The 16413-nt window shown below is 34.7% G+C and overlaps 2 protein-coding genes across 6 annotated transcripts in view; both read right to left on the reverse strand.

Annotated features, from left to right (window-relative positions):
• Window positions 1–4182, reverse strand: part of LOC117176946 — an 11575-nt gene extending 7393 nt beyond the window's left edge. The window contains exon 1 of the mRNA XM_033367353.1: window positions 3790–4182. Within this exon, the coding sequence (XP_033223244.1) occupies window positions 3790–4073 (284 nt within the window). The 5' untranslated portion in view covers window positions 4074–4182. The remainder of the gene's footprint in view (window positions 1–3789) is intronic.
• The window catches only part of LOC117176945 (arf-GAP with dual PH domain-containing protein 1-like), a 153632-nt gene that overhangs the window by 136358 nt on the left and 861 nt on the right, over window positions 1–16413 (reverse strand). The gene's annotated exons all lie outside the window — the stretch shown is intronic.

Here is a 16413-nt window from a genome sequence, read left to right on the forward strand (position 1 = left end):
ATTTCCTCGAGCTTTTTCTTTGTATAATAATTACATGGGAGGGGTAGATTTGCACGATTTCAGATGCAAAAAAGCTTCTCCATCTATTACTTCAAAGAAATGTACTATGTCGCCAGAGGACTACTAGATTTTGCATTGATTGCAACATGTATTGCTGCTTACATTGTTTCTCAAAATTACATTCTGAAACAGCAGGATCCAAATGATTTCAACGGATTGAAATCTGAAATGAAAAAAATTCTCCATAAAGAAAAAATTAAAAAATGTAAAAAAAAATATATAAAATCCCTTTAAAAAAAAGAGACTATCGATATTCGTCGTCCTCCACGTTGGTGATAGTTGGGCAACGTAAACTTTGTTTGCGGCTGACGGACAATAGATATTCGTGAATCATTTTACTCTTACACGATGCTTAGAACTATGAAAATTTTTTATTGAAAAACTATACGCTTTTCGGAAAATTTGCCACAAAAATTTTGCCATTAAGACTCCACTTTAAAAATACTAAAACGAAAAATCGATCTTTGATTTGATTATGCAAAGAGTAAAAATGGGTTTTATGGTTTTCTTTACGTATTTTTTATAACGTTAAGGTGGCAAAACAGCATATATAACAAAAAAAGAGCTAAGGAAACATCGCCCATAATAGTTTAAACAATTTTTTGTTAAGTTCAAATATCATATTCATAGAGGCCTAAGTGAGTCTTAATATAGGGCAGAAGAAGACATTTGTTTAATTCATTTTTACTAGAATTGTTGAAAAGAAAAATTGTTTAAACAATTTTTTAAATTTTTTATCATCATATTGCCAGAGCCCTAAATGAGCCTTAAATTATTGTGGAATTAAATAATGCCTGAGTCAATTTTTCTTCTGTGTGGTCCTGCTAGGTTAAAGTTAATCTAGCATGACCACAGGTTTTTTAGAAAATTTTCGGAGCATTATATTTGACAATAGGGCATTAATTGACCCCTAAATTAGCCCTAAATTATAGAACAAAGAAATGTTGAAAAATTAGTTTTTTACCATATGTGGTTCCGCTATCTTAACGTTAAGCTAGCATGACGACCCGTTTTTTGTTTAGATGAAGAGCTTTAAATTTGGCAATGGGGCATTAAATTAGCCCTAAATTCCCTATAGGTTTTCAGTCTATTTTTGCAATGGGGTCCTGCCAGCTTAACGGGCCTGTTATTATACGGGAGCCTATATACAGGAATAGTTTTCATACATGCAAAATGACACAGGACATTAAAAAGGTTCCTGAACAGTAATCTATGCAGGGAACAACTTTTGGGAACTAAAGAAAAAATCCCAAAAAATTTTGTGTCTTCTGTACATAACCTCAAATATCTTAAAATTCTGACGTGGTGGCCCAATTCTGACCCCGGATTCGGATTCTACGTGAAAAATTACTCCGGAAATGATCTTCCACTTTCCAACAACTAACATGACCCCATTATTTGCAGGCCTGTGTAATTTTTTCAAACACATCGATATTACACATTTACTTGCAATATCGTTTAATATAATAAACATTTTGACTTCAATTTAGGCTTATGTTCCTCTTTTCAATTTTAAAAAGTGTGAAGATGAGTATTTCTCTTAATGTTTAGACTCGGAAGTAGAAACTAAATGGAAGGAATTAATGAACAAGTTCGCTGAAGTGCATAAGAAGCTTACACAATACATTCCATTGGGATCATCTCCGGCAGATGAAGATCATGATTTTCCGTTGTACAAGCAGATGTTATTCGCAACAAATTCTACCTCTCATAGGCGGTAAGATCATAGAACTTATGTATTCTTACAAAATATATTTATAATATAATCACGAAAATTATATTTATAATAAATATTTCAGCACGCAAAGTAACTACACCCTACATTCGGAGCAAGATCACCAGGATGCTGACGATTCTGTAGGTGATGTTCCTGATGAAGGTAGTCACTGCAAAGCTGAAAATGTAGTGATGCACTGTTAGAATGCTGCTACTTTGCTTTTGAAATACTTTCAATCTATATTAAATAATAATTTGGAAACCTATCATTTAGACTCATCGTTAGAACAATTCGACCACAATTTGACAAGCAAACAGGACGACTCAAAATTTTCACAAAAAATTTACTCCTAGCCTTCTTTCTAAAGCAGTGCAATCCACCCCCTCCAAATCTAGACCAAAGCCTGTAATTATATCGAATGAAAGGGTTACACTTTAACCCAAAGGAAATGTGAATTCCAACTCTTTGTCGCGGTCATGGCGTATTCCGGTCCTGAATATATCGAAAACACGAAAAGACCGTGCACTTGATTCTCAGGATGAATCCACAACAAAAAAACCTCGCCGAAACGGTTTCGCAATAGAATTAGCAAGACAATTCTCTAAACTTCCAGAAAAGAAGAAGCTGAAGACGTTTGTCGATCTTATGGAGATTATGAAAAAGGCTCGTTTTCAAATTTTTCATTTATGCAAATCTTAGTTTTCATTCGATTTGGTAGTACATTTTATTCCTGCATACTGAATTCTTTCGAAAATAATAAGTATATTCACAAAAAAATAGCTTACATATCTATCATTAGCTGCGCCTAATTTAAATGTGATCATTTTATTTTTCAGGAATACGAACAATCGTTCAGTTTTTATGAAATAGCCAAATTAACCCTGTCCATAAAATTTGGATATTCGTGTTATAATTCGATATTTTTGTCGACGAAACGTGTTCTATTACGCTTTCTTTGAAAACAAAAATCTGCACAACAACTGCACTTTTGAAAACTAAAGAACAATTTGTTGCTAATGTTAAGTATCATGCATTGTAAAATATGAAAATATAGTCGTGAGTACTATATCTATAAACTGTTCAATCTTAAAATTGTAATATTCCCAGTTTTATGATTGTATCTTTATAACACGGAATGTTCCTGGAACGTTCCGCGAGAACCTTCGGAACGTTTCAGTTGGTCGTTCCCTAGCTGAGCATGTAAAATTTCCGCCGCTTGGGATCGTTTCACTGGGACCTGAGGGAAACCTTCCATTGTTGTTATTTTTAACAACAATAATCTCGTTAACCGTAAGAGTCAGGTAAAAATAAATGTCATTTTTTAGTTTTATATACCGCATGTGCCACATTGTAATATGATATACATCTCATAAATTGACATCAACTCTTACCTACAACTTAGGTCTATCCGATATTTATTGATAGCAATAACAATAACGACAATTCATTTTTTCAACGTTCCAATGGAACGTTCCTGTAACTTTCCCAAGGGGCGGGAATATTACACGTTCTGGGAACGTTCCAGGAACGTTCCGTGCTCTTAGGGTAATGTTGTGAACATAAAAATCGCGTTTAGAAGAGTGATAAAAATCATAGGGGCGACGAAAATTATATATTAACAATCCTTTTAATGTTCTTCTTTAAACATATTCATAATAAATTGACAGCATTCTATAGCCCTTCTGAAAATCAACTCTGCGCCGCAGGTAGGTGTAACAGGAGTTGCGCGGGGTTCACGGGGTCTACGGTTTTCAGTTTCACTCAAGCGAGCACTCAGGCGTGAAAAAACAAAAGCGAAGCGGGCTATAATGGATTAGTTCCCACCCACCGTCTGCCCCAAAAGTGGAGCTATAAAAGAGTTGCACTGGAATATAAATTTATCTGAAATATTTATTTAAACTAGAAACCGAATTCATATTGAATACTTTCCTTTTGAAATAAAATAAAATAAGGCCTATTTGCAATGAGAAAAAAAGGAACGCTTTTCAACTTCGCTGGGATCGGAACATTACCGAAGATGCGTCCACTGCCAAGCCACTGTTCTTTCAGCCGTCATGAAGTAATCGGCCATTCTATTCCGCTGTTCAACTGTCCCTCTCACTCCACCAACATCTGCTATGTTACGTTGCACATTAACGTCTTCACTCGGTTGTCTCCATTGAACTGGTAGTATGATTTCATTTTCATTAAGTTGATCAGTTAATTGCCAGGGAGCATATCTTCTATTTTCTTGCGATTTGATCAGTTCCTCTGTAATGATAAAATTGTGCAAGCGGGTTAAAGCTTGCACGAACATGACAGAGGTGGACAGTTTAAAATTTAGTGGTCGATCTAGTATTTTCCATCTAGCGGACAGTATTCCAAAACTATTTTCAATCGTGTTTCGTGCGCTGGCATGTCTGGAATAATGCGAAAATAGAAAAATTAGTACTCAGCCATTAATATAAACTCGCACAATGCGACAGCGTTCCTATAATTGAAAATTCGTTGCTTATCCGTCAAGTTAAGTATTCTTGAAAAAGGTCTCATGGTTCCCGATGTATTGGGAAGACCTTCATCAACGAAAAAGAAGTATCCGACGATCCTATCACTGTTTGGTAACGTGTCTGGCCTTGGTAAAGGTATTTTATTGGCAGCTAGTAGTTGTCCAAATAATGAATGACTCAATACACTAGAGTCATTAAGTGAACCTGAAAGTATATTTAACATTCAATTTTGCCGGTAAATTAAAAGCAAACTATTTATATTTGCCGCAAAACTGAAACATTTATTTTTAATATATCACGTTTATTCTGAACAACCTTGAACACAACAGAGCGAAAAATGTCCAAATAACTGAATTTTGAAATTTTCAACCAAGAACATTTATTATGTACTTAAAAGACAAATTTTCAAGTAAAAAGTAATTTTGAATAATTGAAAAGTTAAAATAATTTTTAATAAAAGACTTACTTTTAACCAAGTACTGTTACTTCTAACCTAAAAGTTTAATTTTCAATTACAATTATAAATATTGAAATGAAATACTTGAAGTTTTGAACCCACAAGAATAATTTAAAAAAAAAAGAGTTTTCTATGCAAAATCTACTTTTTAACAAAATACATATCTTTTGAAGAATGTAGTTGGATTTTCTATTCAAATTCAAATTTTCTATAAAAAAAAAACAAATTTTCATATAAAATTGTTGAATTTTGGAATAAAAAAGATTAATTTTGAACTAAGAATGGAATAGCTGAATTTTCAGTTCAAAAAATAAATTTTCAACCAAACTGATGAATTTGAAACTAAAAGGATAAACCTTCAACCGGGATGGTTGAAATTTCTATGATAAAGAGACATTTTTTACCATAAAGATTAATTTTCTATAAAAAGACGAATTTTCCACAAAGTACATATATTTTCAAACAAATAGTTGAATTTGTAAGTAAAACATGTCAATTTTCAGCTAAATGGTTGAAATTTTAATCAAAGAAACATAAATTTCTTATTTAAGATCCAACAGAAATCTATTTTCTTATGAAAACATTGTTTATGCTAAAAAAACATGAAAAGAATTCACAATTAAAAAACAGGCTACCAAAATACCTCACATTTCGGCTCGTTAGAGACAAGAATAACAATTGGAAAAAGAGACAGACAATAAATTTTTAACCAAAAATATAATAGTTCAATTTTATTTTAAAAATGTAATTCTTCGCCGGAAAACGTATCTTCAGCAAAATAATTCAATTTTGTACTGGAATATTTAAATTTTTAGACAAAAAAATTTATTTTTAACAATGAAGTTACATTTTCCACAAGATAACACAAATTTAGACAAAATAAAATTAAATCGGATGATACTCGTCCACTTACCAAAATCACCAACATGAACAAACGTGAAGCGATATTTTGCATCACAAGCTGCGATTAGCACAAAGCTATAGAAATTCTTATAATTAAAAAAAGCACTGCCTGAACGGGGAGGAGCAATAACTCTAATATGTTTTCCGTCCATGGCACCTACGCAGTGAGCAAAATACCAAAGTTGCTCATAATCCAGAGCAATTGCGAACCATTCTTCAGCACTTTTTTGATTTAAATAAATTGGAGACAAAATATCCCATATTGCAGTGCATACTTCCAGCCAAATTTGATAAACAGTTGATTTTCCAACACGGAAAAACCAACCTGTCACTGATGCTCCAAGGCCGTGGGCTAGAAAACGGCAGATAAATTTTATTCACAAAATGTCGACAGCAATGAAACACCAAAAGTGAGAACTGCTTTGCTAATCTTTCAATCGCAAAAGTATCAACATGTTTAAAAAATTCAATCAGAATATACTTATAAAATTACATTTAAATACCATAGTGCTAAACTAGACGCAGTCTGGATGGTAGAGGATTTCTAACACCAACACCCTTTTCGATTTTATTTTTAATCATTTCAAGCAATTTTTCAAATTGTCCAGGAATCATTCTGGCGAATTCGAAAAATTCATCATGATCAGCTGCATGGAAATGAAGAAATAGTGAGTTGTATGCTCCAAATTGGAACCTCATGTGTTCCTGTATTAGGCGTTTAACCCAAAACCTCCGATTTTTTCTTCTTCGTCGCAGGTAGTTTCGGACTAATTGCAAATACCCAGAAGTGAGTAATGAAAAGAGCACAGGATCAAAAACAGGATTGAGTGGATTGAGCACAGGATCCATTTTTTTTAAATTGACTCTAGCCTAAGGAACCACGTGACAATAATAAGGTGCGCGATACGTGCAAACCGGGATCTGCGCATACTTCAAAGTAACTTAAGAGTTGAAATGATTTAGAATTACAAATTTTCAGAATTCCGAAATTGGTCTTAGTTGAAAGGATTACCCTTCCTGTTATACATACTGATATAACTAATTACACTATATCCAAAATTCGAGCCTAAATTCAATTTTAAAAGCAAGCTCAATTATCTCACCTTAAACTGTTTACTACTAGAAACATAATCAAATAATCTTGCAATTTAGGCTCAACTAACAGTTGTACAAGCAGCACTTATACTCAATGTAACATAATACACTTTGGCAATTGATTATTTTGAGTTTCAGGGTTTAAAATTCGCGCGCCTATCTGTCGGCCGAAATCATAAACGTGAAATGGTTCTCTAGGTTCTCTTGCATTTGCCAGCCTCGCAACTCTTGCAACATATATCTCACATTTTCTAATAGCAAAGTCTGATATTTCCCACAAAATTTGTCATTTTTTTCAAAATAAAGCAAATCACATTATCCTTATACCATAATCGCCAAAGTATGCCTGTCAATCAACACATTTATATCTAGGGACATTTTGTCCATGGCGTAATTATCTAACAGTGGATACCTCTACAAAGCGCTAGTGAAAAACGCTTATGACGCTCCCAAATCATCTGCACGTAGATACAACTTAAAATTAACAATCTGTAAGCGTCACGCATTTTATGCGAAACAACAAGGTTTGTTTCTGGAGCACCTTAAAGTTATACTAATAGAAGGAAAGTACTTAATTTTTCTTAACTTTGCTGAAAATTATGCTTCCATCGGTTACGTCCCGAGCAAAGGGCGAGGGCAGTTTATTAATGGGATAGGTATGGGAGGTTAAAGGGCTGATTGAGTCAGGGTGGTAAACCCGACTATTATTTAATGTGGGATCGTTGTCACTTGTCAATCTTACGGGGATTTCCTGTTATGTAAAACTAAAAAATATGACAATTTTCACAAGTTACAAATATGTTTGTTAGAATATAAGAGTATAAAATTAGTTTACAGTGAAGTAATTATAAACACTTACGCTACCTTTCAGTCCTGAAAGGGCAAGAGAAGATTTGTACTGTCGATGATATCCCCGATGATTTGTAGAATAGCGACGGAATTCGACCAGGTATTTTTAGTTGATGCACACGAAATATTCGGAAATCAACGTATACAACGACCGAAAGCCGAAGGGACTTTGTTTATTCTTAACACTTCGTACTATTTCACGATGGAAAATAACAGGTATGCGACTTTACATAATGCGGTTCTTCGTTAAGGAATATTTAACGTTTGTTGAATTGATCGCGACTTTATCCAAACGGTTCATACATTTGAAGTTTAAGTTTACGATGTGACTGCCACAAACTAAAACACTACCACCAGGGGTGAGTCTGGGGTTTATATAGGAATAAACCTCTTGTAAAGTCACGTACAAATACAGAAAACTCGACGAGGCACGTACGAATCGAGAAAACTCGACCAAACACATACGAAGCAAGAAAACTCGACGAGGCACGTAATGAGTATGTCTCGTATCTACTTTTGCTCTCGTTGACTATATTTCCAACATACTCTGTAACTTTAATTTTATCATCCCTTTTTTTTAGCTATATTGCTTTCCTTATTATTCGTTTGTAATTTCGTTACTTTTCTCTTCCTCTTTTCTAGACAATATCTTAATTCTAATTTCTATAGGCCGATAAATCAATTACTTATTTTAACTATATAGTTATATTACTACTTTGCAGTTTTAATTGTGATCGTTTTGTAGTCTTAGATGGTATACAATTTGATTACCCTTTATTATGTGGGTGTAATATATAACATTTTTAATAGGATAACTGACATATTTATAATTTACTGATGCTTTGAATTAGTCACTATACTTATGGTAATGCATGGATAATTAGCTCGCGCTTACTACTTTATCGGCTTAGCATACAAGTGATTACCTACTGCTTTCAAGTTGATATTTTTATCATTGTTGTTTTACGATGCGTTTAAAATGTATTTTAAAATTTTGAAGATGGAGCAGTCCTCCCTCCTTAAAATCTCATCGTCCCCGATGAGGTTTTGTTATTTAACTGTCATCTATTGTATTATTATGTAATTTTTAGTTAGCTATTATTTCATATGGTGTTTTTGTTGATCGCTTCTTTTTGTATTTTAATTTTATTCGTTTTACTTTTATTTCAATATTCGAAATGGAAATCTCTCGTTTACTATTTTTGATCTGGCGTGAGAAAAAATAGCGAAGGGTAATGGTTTCACAAATATTAGCATCACGAGCCCTTTGCAATTTCATTTTACTGTTTTAGTACATGTAGATAAGTGGGACTTTTCGTAGTTGTATATTTGATTTGAATTTTATATATATATATATATGTCCTCGGGAGCGACTGAATCACGACTTGCAACGTCTGCGAAACCATGCTGAACTACTCCGAAAAAGGGGCTATGTAAGCGGAATGCCTACTCTACCACAGCTAGAACAAGCCGGCAACAGAGAAAGAGAGGCGACACTAAGACCAACCGCGGGCAGGCATACAATAGAGGAAGAGCGATGCTTTACGACCCGGAGAAACATCAACACCAAGGTTTCTCTCAAGCCTAAAGATCTGGTTGAAATGGATGACGAGCTTCGTGGACACCCAATATCTTCCCCCCTTTTTCTTTCTTCTTTAGCTTCTCCTCTAGGTCTGCCAACAGCATATTAAACAGTAGCGGACTCAAAGGGCACCCTTGCCTTAGACCTCTTTCTATCCAGAATACCTCTCCTTTTTCCTTTCCTATCTGCACCCTGATCCTGGCTTCAGTAAAAATTTCCTTTATCCTCTCCGCCAACCCTCCTTCTATTCCCCTCTCTTTCATTGCCTGCCATAACACTTTTCTGTTTAATGAATCAACAGCTGATTTAAAGTCCACGAATAACGCGATTAATTTCCCTCTCTTTCTCCCTATATTTCTGTTAACCAAGTAGTTAAGTACGTAAATGTTGTCTATGGTTCCCACCCCTTTTCTAAAACCCGTCTGATTGTGTGGAATACTTTCTCTTTCCTCTGACTCTCTAACCTTTTTCTTAGAATTTATGCATATATTTTGTAGCCAACTGGCATGAGAGTGATCCCTCTGTACTCCTCTATCTTCTTTCCCTGCCCTTTCTTGACAAGTGGTACCGCCAGCCCTGTCAACCATTCTTCTGGCCACCCTTCTCCATTCCATACCTTGTTGCTGATCTCCCACAAGCCTTCTCTGATCCCTTCTCCTCCATACTTCAACGCTTTGTTCTCCAAACCATGCTCTCCAGTAGCCTTGTTCCTTTTTAATCGATTTATTGCCGCATCCACTTCTTCTCTTGTTATTATATTCCCCACCTCCCTTTCTCCTTGTACTAACTTCTCCCCTTCTCATTCTGTTTTTGTATTTATCTCATCCCTTACCCTCTCAATCGAACATTTCCATCTTTCCATTAACGAGTCTACTCTTTCCTCTTCTATAAACCTAATTTTCTCCTTTTCAATTTTTCCTTTAAACTCTATCAGTTCATCTACTTCCCAGACTCCCATTTTCTTGTTCCTTTCTTACGCGAACAGAACGTACTAAATCGTCCTTTCCCTTGTAGCATTTAATTATGCGACGTAACAACCATCTAGAAACCGATAACAAATCATGTTTCACAAGAACGATATCACCGATCACAAGATTTAGCTCTCTGTTGAATCATTTGTAGCGTTTTTGTAAAGACTGTAAATAATCAACAGTCCATCTTCTCCAGTAAATCTCTAAAAAAATTTGTACTAACTGCCATCGATTTAAACGATTTTCCGTAGTAAATTACAATGAAGGTTCTGGAATGCTGGTCAAAGGGGCTCGAATCAGAAAATTTCTAGGTGTAAGATAGGAAAAGTCTTCAAGATCATTTGAAAGAGGGGCAATAGGACGGGAAATGAGGAAAGTTTCTATACGAGTAAGATGAATATAAAACACTTCGTATGCAATAGTATGTGCACCTACAATTCTTTTCAGATGTTTAAAACTCTTAACTCCAGCCTACCATAAACCCCCAAAATGAGGAGCGGAAGGAGGTATGAAATGCCAAGAAGTACGTTGATTTTTGAACTAATTATGCAAATTAGCATCCAGTCTAAAATTCAAAACGCAATTTTTTCATCCCAGGTCAGCACCGTGAAATGTCGTACCATTATCACTGTACAAGTGTACAGGTATTCTTGGCCTTTAAAAAAATCGCTGAAAGCCGGCGAGGAAAGCGGCAGATGAATAATCAGAAACAAGTTCTAAATGGACAGCTCGCGTACAACAACAGACGAAAAGTGTAACATAAGTACTGTAACTCTTTCTGCCACGACCGGAAGCAAGGCGAACATTAAATGGGCCTGCATAGTCCACACCAGAATGTGTGAATGGACGATATGGTTTTACTCTAAATTCAGGTAAGTCCCCCATAAGTTGTTGAGACAGACCCGCTCTCTCACGTGTGCACTCCAGGCAACCTTTCATCAGTCGTTTAACCAAAGAGCGAGCTCCTAAAATCCAGTAACGCTGTCTGAGCACATGTAAAGTTAATTGCTGACCACCGTGTAAAGATCGAAGGTGAGCATGCGTGGCGATAAGCTCACTTATGTGGTGCCGCGGCAAAATGATAGGATGCTGCTGATCAAAACTGATAGGAGCATGCCGTAGTCTTCTACCGAACCTTAAGAGATTGTTGTACTCCAAAAATGGATTCAAACTTTTTAATAGCGAGTTTTTTGGAACCACCCTATCTTCTTCGTTCAAGGCTTTTATCTCATTAGAAAAGGAATTTGCCTGGACAAATTTAATCCAAAATATAACAGCTTGTTGTATCTCAATCGCATTAGGAGAAATGTTTGAAAATTTAGGTTTAGGCTTATTAAGTTTTGAGTGCTTGAACACAAAGGCATCAATAAACCTTTTACAATAGGCCGTTACGCGAAGCAATCATGGCCAAGAGGAGAATTTAAGCATAAAGTAAAATGGACTTTTTATCACCCTCAAAACATGATGACTCTCTAGTGGCCGCTGTTCTGAATTTGATTTCGAGGGGGCTGCGTGGCAATATTCAGGCCATTTTGAAGAATGCAAAGTTAACCAAGGTGGGCCTTGCCACCATGAGGAATGCCTTATCAATTTTTCGGGCCTGAGTACCTGAGTAGCGCAGTCGGCCGGATTATCTTTAGTAGAAATGTATCGCCATTTCGCGCGAGGTACCAGCTCATAAATTAGAGAAACTCTATTGGCGACAAACACAGGCCAATTGGAAGGATATTTCCCTAGCCAAGCCAAAACTGTTGCGGAATCAGTGTGACAGTAAACAGTTATTTTACCAAATCACATAGTTTCAAAAACAAATTTAAATGTCTTAGTTAGCAACGCAGCTCCACACAACTCCAAACGAGGAATTGATACATATTTAACAGGAGCTACTTTATATTTAGCCATTAATAGGCAAACATGAGCCACCTTTAAATCTTTACTAAGAATTCTAATGTAAACGGAAGCTGAATAAGCTTTTGACGAAGCATCAGAAAAGCCATGAAGCTCGACTTCAGAGTTTGTCTGCAGTTGTCGTGTTCATCTGGGGACTTTAAGTGGTTCTAATTTTTCCAGAGAACCATGATAATTTAAGCATTGAATTTCAAGATCATCAGGTAGTCTGTCGTCCCAGTCGAGTTTACGCAGCCAAAGTTTCTGCAATAAAATTTTTGCCACTATTATGACTGGAGTTATCCAACCCATAAGACCATACAACTTGGCTATTAATGAAAGAACACTCTGTTTTGTTGGATTTTCGACTGAAGAACTCACTTTAAAAAGGAATGAATCAGAGTCAGAATCCCAAAATAAACCTAGAACCTTCAGCTGAGCATCCTCCACTAACGGAAATTCGATAGCACGTTCGTGTTGTCCCGAGGGACAATCTTCCAATAGTTCGGGATCATTTGTGGCCCATTTTCGCAAATGGAAACCGCCAGCTTCTAATAACAGTGTTACTTGAGCTCGCGCCTGTTCAGTCTCAATCTGACCATCTGCACCAAACAAAACATCATCGACGTAAATATTATTTTCTAATATAGTTTAGGCTAAAGTAAATCTATTTCCTTCATGATAAGCTGACTGCTTGACCACTTTGTTAGCCAAATAAGAAACACACGCAGTACCATACGTAACGGTTAAGTCTATAAGCGACGAGCCTTTTATCAGGAGAAATCCAGACAATTCTTTAATAATCGCAATCCCGAGGGTCAACTAGAATTTGTCTAAACATTTTTTCAATGTCAGCCATATAAACAAAGCGATATGATCTCCAATTCATAATGATTGAAACTATATCATTCAGAATCTTGGGATCGATGTGAAGATGAGAATTCAAGGAAGAATTATTGGAAGTTAAACTGGAAGGATTGAAAACAACCCTCAACTTAGTAGTGGAACTACTTTTTCTTAAGATAGGGTGATGAGGAAAATACACAGTTTGTGGAAAACTATCCAGTTCCATTTCTTGAAGAAGTTCCATGTGTCCAAGGCTTTCATACTCTGAGAAGAAACTAGAGTATTGTAACAATAATTCCGATTTCACCGATAAACGACGAAGTACTTTATTCAAAACAGTCTTAGCTCTCTCCAGGGATGTACCTATTTTTATGGGAGGACCGTTTTTGAAAGGTAAGCGTACCATGTAACGTCCGTCTTTTGTTCGTTGGTGATTCGTGGCGAAATGCTCATCACAAAACATTTCATCATCTGTCAAAGTATTTTTAAAGAGAACTTCCTCCAACTCCCAGAACCTGGTTAAGTCTTCATGCAAGACTTCTGCTCTCACTCGTTTATCTAGACATTTTTGTAAGATGTAATATTTAATGCCTTCATTGAGTTAATCACTTTGCTCATCCGAAAAGGTCGGACAACGATCTCTCGCGATTCACTGCTGCTCGCACACTGGCTTTCTCAAGCGACAAGGCTATCATCACACACTCAAACTGAGAAATCACGTGACTTCAAACATTCCTTTAAATAATAAGAAAACTAAAATTAGCTTTGAAATAGGCGATAACGCTAAATTGAATCATTTTCAATCGCAGAAAATCTCATAAAGACGAAACGTCACAACTTTATACAAGCAGCATATTGCTATATAGGTAAAAGATCAAATAATGTAAATAAATTATATATAAAAATATATACATACACATATATACAGTAAGGACGTTGGCTATGTAGTTATAGGGAATATAATGATATAAACTCTAGCATACAATGCAACCCGTTTTGCATTTGTGGAATGCAAAAAAGTACTATATAGGCGATTTTAGTTCGGTTTCCAAATCTCCCACGCTCGAGATCTTGCGCTGATTGGTCAAAGTCTTCGAGACTCAGAAGACGTGCGCAAAATATACGTATAACAAAATTCTGAAAAAAGGTTATTTTCCCCAGGATTCACCGCGCATTTTAAATAAATAATTAGTTACGAATTAAAAACAATCCTAACACAATCCGAAATCTATAATTAGTAAAAAAAATCTTCTGAAATGTTTTGAAACCTTTTCAAATCTTCCAAATGTTTTAAAATCTTTGAAATCTGGTGAACTCTAACCTTTTCAAAATCTTTGAAACCCTTTACATCTTTATAAAGTTTCAAAATCTTTGTGTAATTGTTATGAAATATTTAAAATCTGATAAACACGCCTTTATAAAATGTTCAAAATCCTTTTAAATATTTTTAAATCTTTGAAACATTTTGAAATCTTTATTAATGTTTTGTAATATGGTGTATACTCAAAAACCGAGTCGTGAAACTCTTCAAAATTCCGTTATATGGCCATGGCTCATTCTAATAGAGCTTTTTATTCTAGACGTCAGCAGTGCGCACGTGTCGAAATGTATAGAAAATATTGTTAATAAAAACAACAAAAAATTAATTTGTAAATAACAGAGATTTTTGAGGTAAAACATTTTCAGGTCTATTTAAAAAAACGATGAAAAACGTGCAAAGAGTGCGGCGACCAAGGCCATTATTTGCATCTGTTGGCATCTGTTATCTTCTAAAAAATTCTTAAAAATTCGGCGAAACTCACGGAAACGATGTGCTAAATGTAGAAAACCACCATTAAAAGGAAAAAAAACGTGATTTATTGGAAAAGTTAGTTGAGGTTTTGTATGGCAGGTATAAATATTTTCTTTTATACAAAATTTGCAGTTCAGAACTTTTAGTAAATATTTAATATTCATACAAATATAAAATAACACGATATTATATTTTCTACTTCTCTTTTTCAAGTTTAGAAAATAAAAAGCCATTTGTTAGTGATTACCTGATATAAGGAATGTACTAACAAATTTTCCTTCTCTCATATGAACTGGTTATAAATACATAAATATAACAGTTTTGTCTTATCAAGTATCTTAAGTTTAATGATGGTCCATATAAAACTTACCAAAAGATTGTAGGTATCTTAAATCTAATTTCATATATAATGTATTTGATAATACCACAAAGTATACTTTAGTATTTTGAGAAAATTTAAATTAAACGCGGCTAATTCAAGGAAACTTTTTGATATTCAAGCAAAGTCGCCAGAATCGATGCAATAAGATAACGAATTTCATCTGTTGTATGTGAAGGTTATTTAGGGTGGTACGTTCCACTGTATAACTTTTAAACGAGAACCAAAGATTTGGATATACTTTTATTGTAGACAGACATAATCATTAAAGCCTGCTTAATTTTTAACTATAATACTTTATTAACCAAAGATTAAGATATAAGAATGTACATTACATATAAATTAAAGATAATCATTTAAAAATCAAGCTTATCAATATAATAATTACAAAACTTAATTTCTTATACGTTTAGAAATAATATACAAATTATCTTTATTTATAAAACATGCAAAATGTATTTATTATTCATAAAATATACACATTAATTCTCGAACTATGTGATATGCAAGTTTTGTTCAATACATTTATGTATTCCCTTATTCATTGCATTTTTTGTAACATATCACAGTCAGTTAGCCCACTGGTCGGCAAACTTTTTTCTCACTTTTCAGGTATGGTCAAGCCCGTCCCAATTTAATTCTTTCCAGTACTTTTTGGTCTATTCATGGACTTCAGTGTGTGTGTGAGTTCATTCCAGCAGGGGCCTTTTGTCCAAAGAAATGTAAAAGTAAAGAAATTTTAAAACTTTTAATTTTTCAACTAGCTATTTGTAAATAGCATTATCAGCATTATACATTTTTCCGATTCCAATGATATATTATTTTCCTGGAAAAGTTGAAAATTTGAAGGAGTTTAATATCAAGAAACTTCAGATTAATAGTCTGTTTAATACTAAATACGTCTCAAATTTTCACACTTTAGACAAATTACATGTCTTTGGAATCGGAAAAATACTTCGATTCCAAATATATTACTTTCAAATCACTGTTCGAAAAAATAAACATTTTTGAAATCTCAAATTTTTCCTATTTTCCAACGAAGAACCCCTGACAAAAGGGATGATCTGCACGTAACTGAGCAGAAAGTAGGTCGTTGGTCAGCCCGGTCTGAATAGCGTGACTTGGTCAACAGCGTCCCGACCACTGGGTTAGCCCTAACCATTTCATGCCGGGTAGCAACGGATAGTTTTTCATGACAGATTGTATTTGCTTCTGTCAAAAACTAATAAATAACCTTCTTTTGTAAATGCAGTAACCTCTAATGGTTCATGATATACGGTGGGTACTTTTGTGTTAGGTATACAATTTTAAAGTCTTAATTTTTAAAATAGATTTCCTTTTACTCAATATTAGGTATTTTCACTTAATAACCAGCTAACTTCACTTCGT

This window comes from Belonocnema kinseyi, chromosome 7 (assembly GCF_010883055.1).
Source record: "Belonocnema kinseyi isolate 2016_QV_RU_SX_M_011 chromosome 7, B_treatae_v1, whole genome shotgun sequence".
In the NCBI taxonomy this organism is placed as follows: Eukaryota; Metazoa; Arthropoda; class Insecta; order Hymenoptera; family Cynipidae; genus Belonocnema; species Belonocnema kinseyi.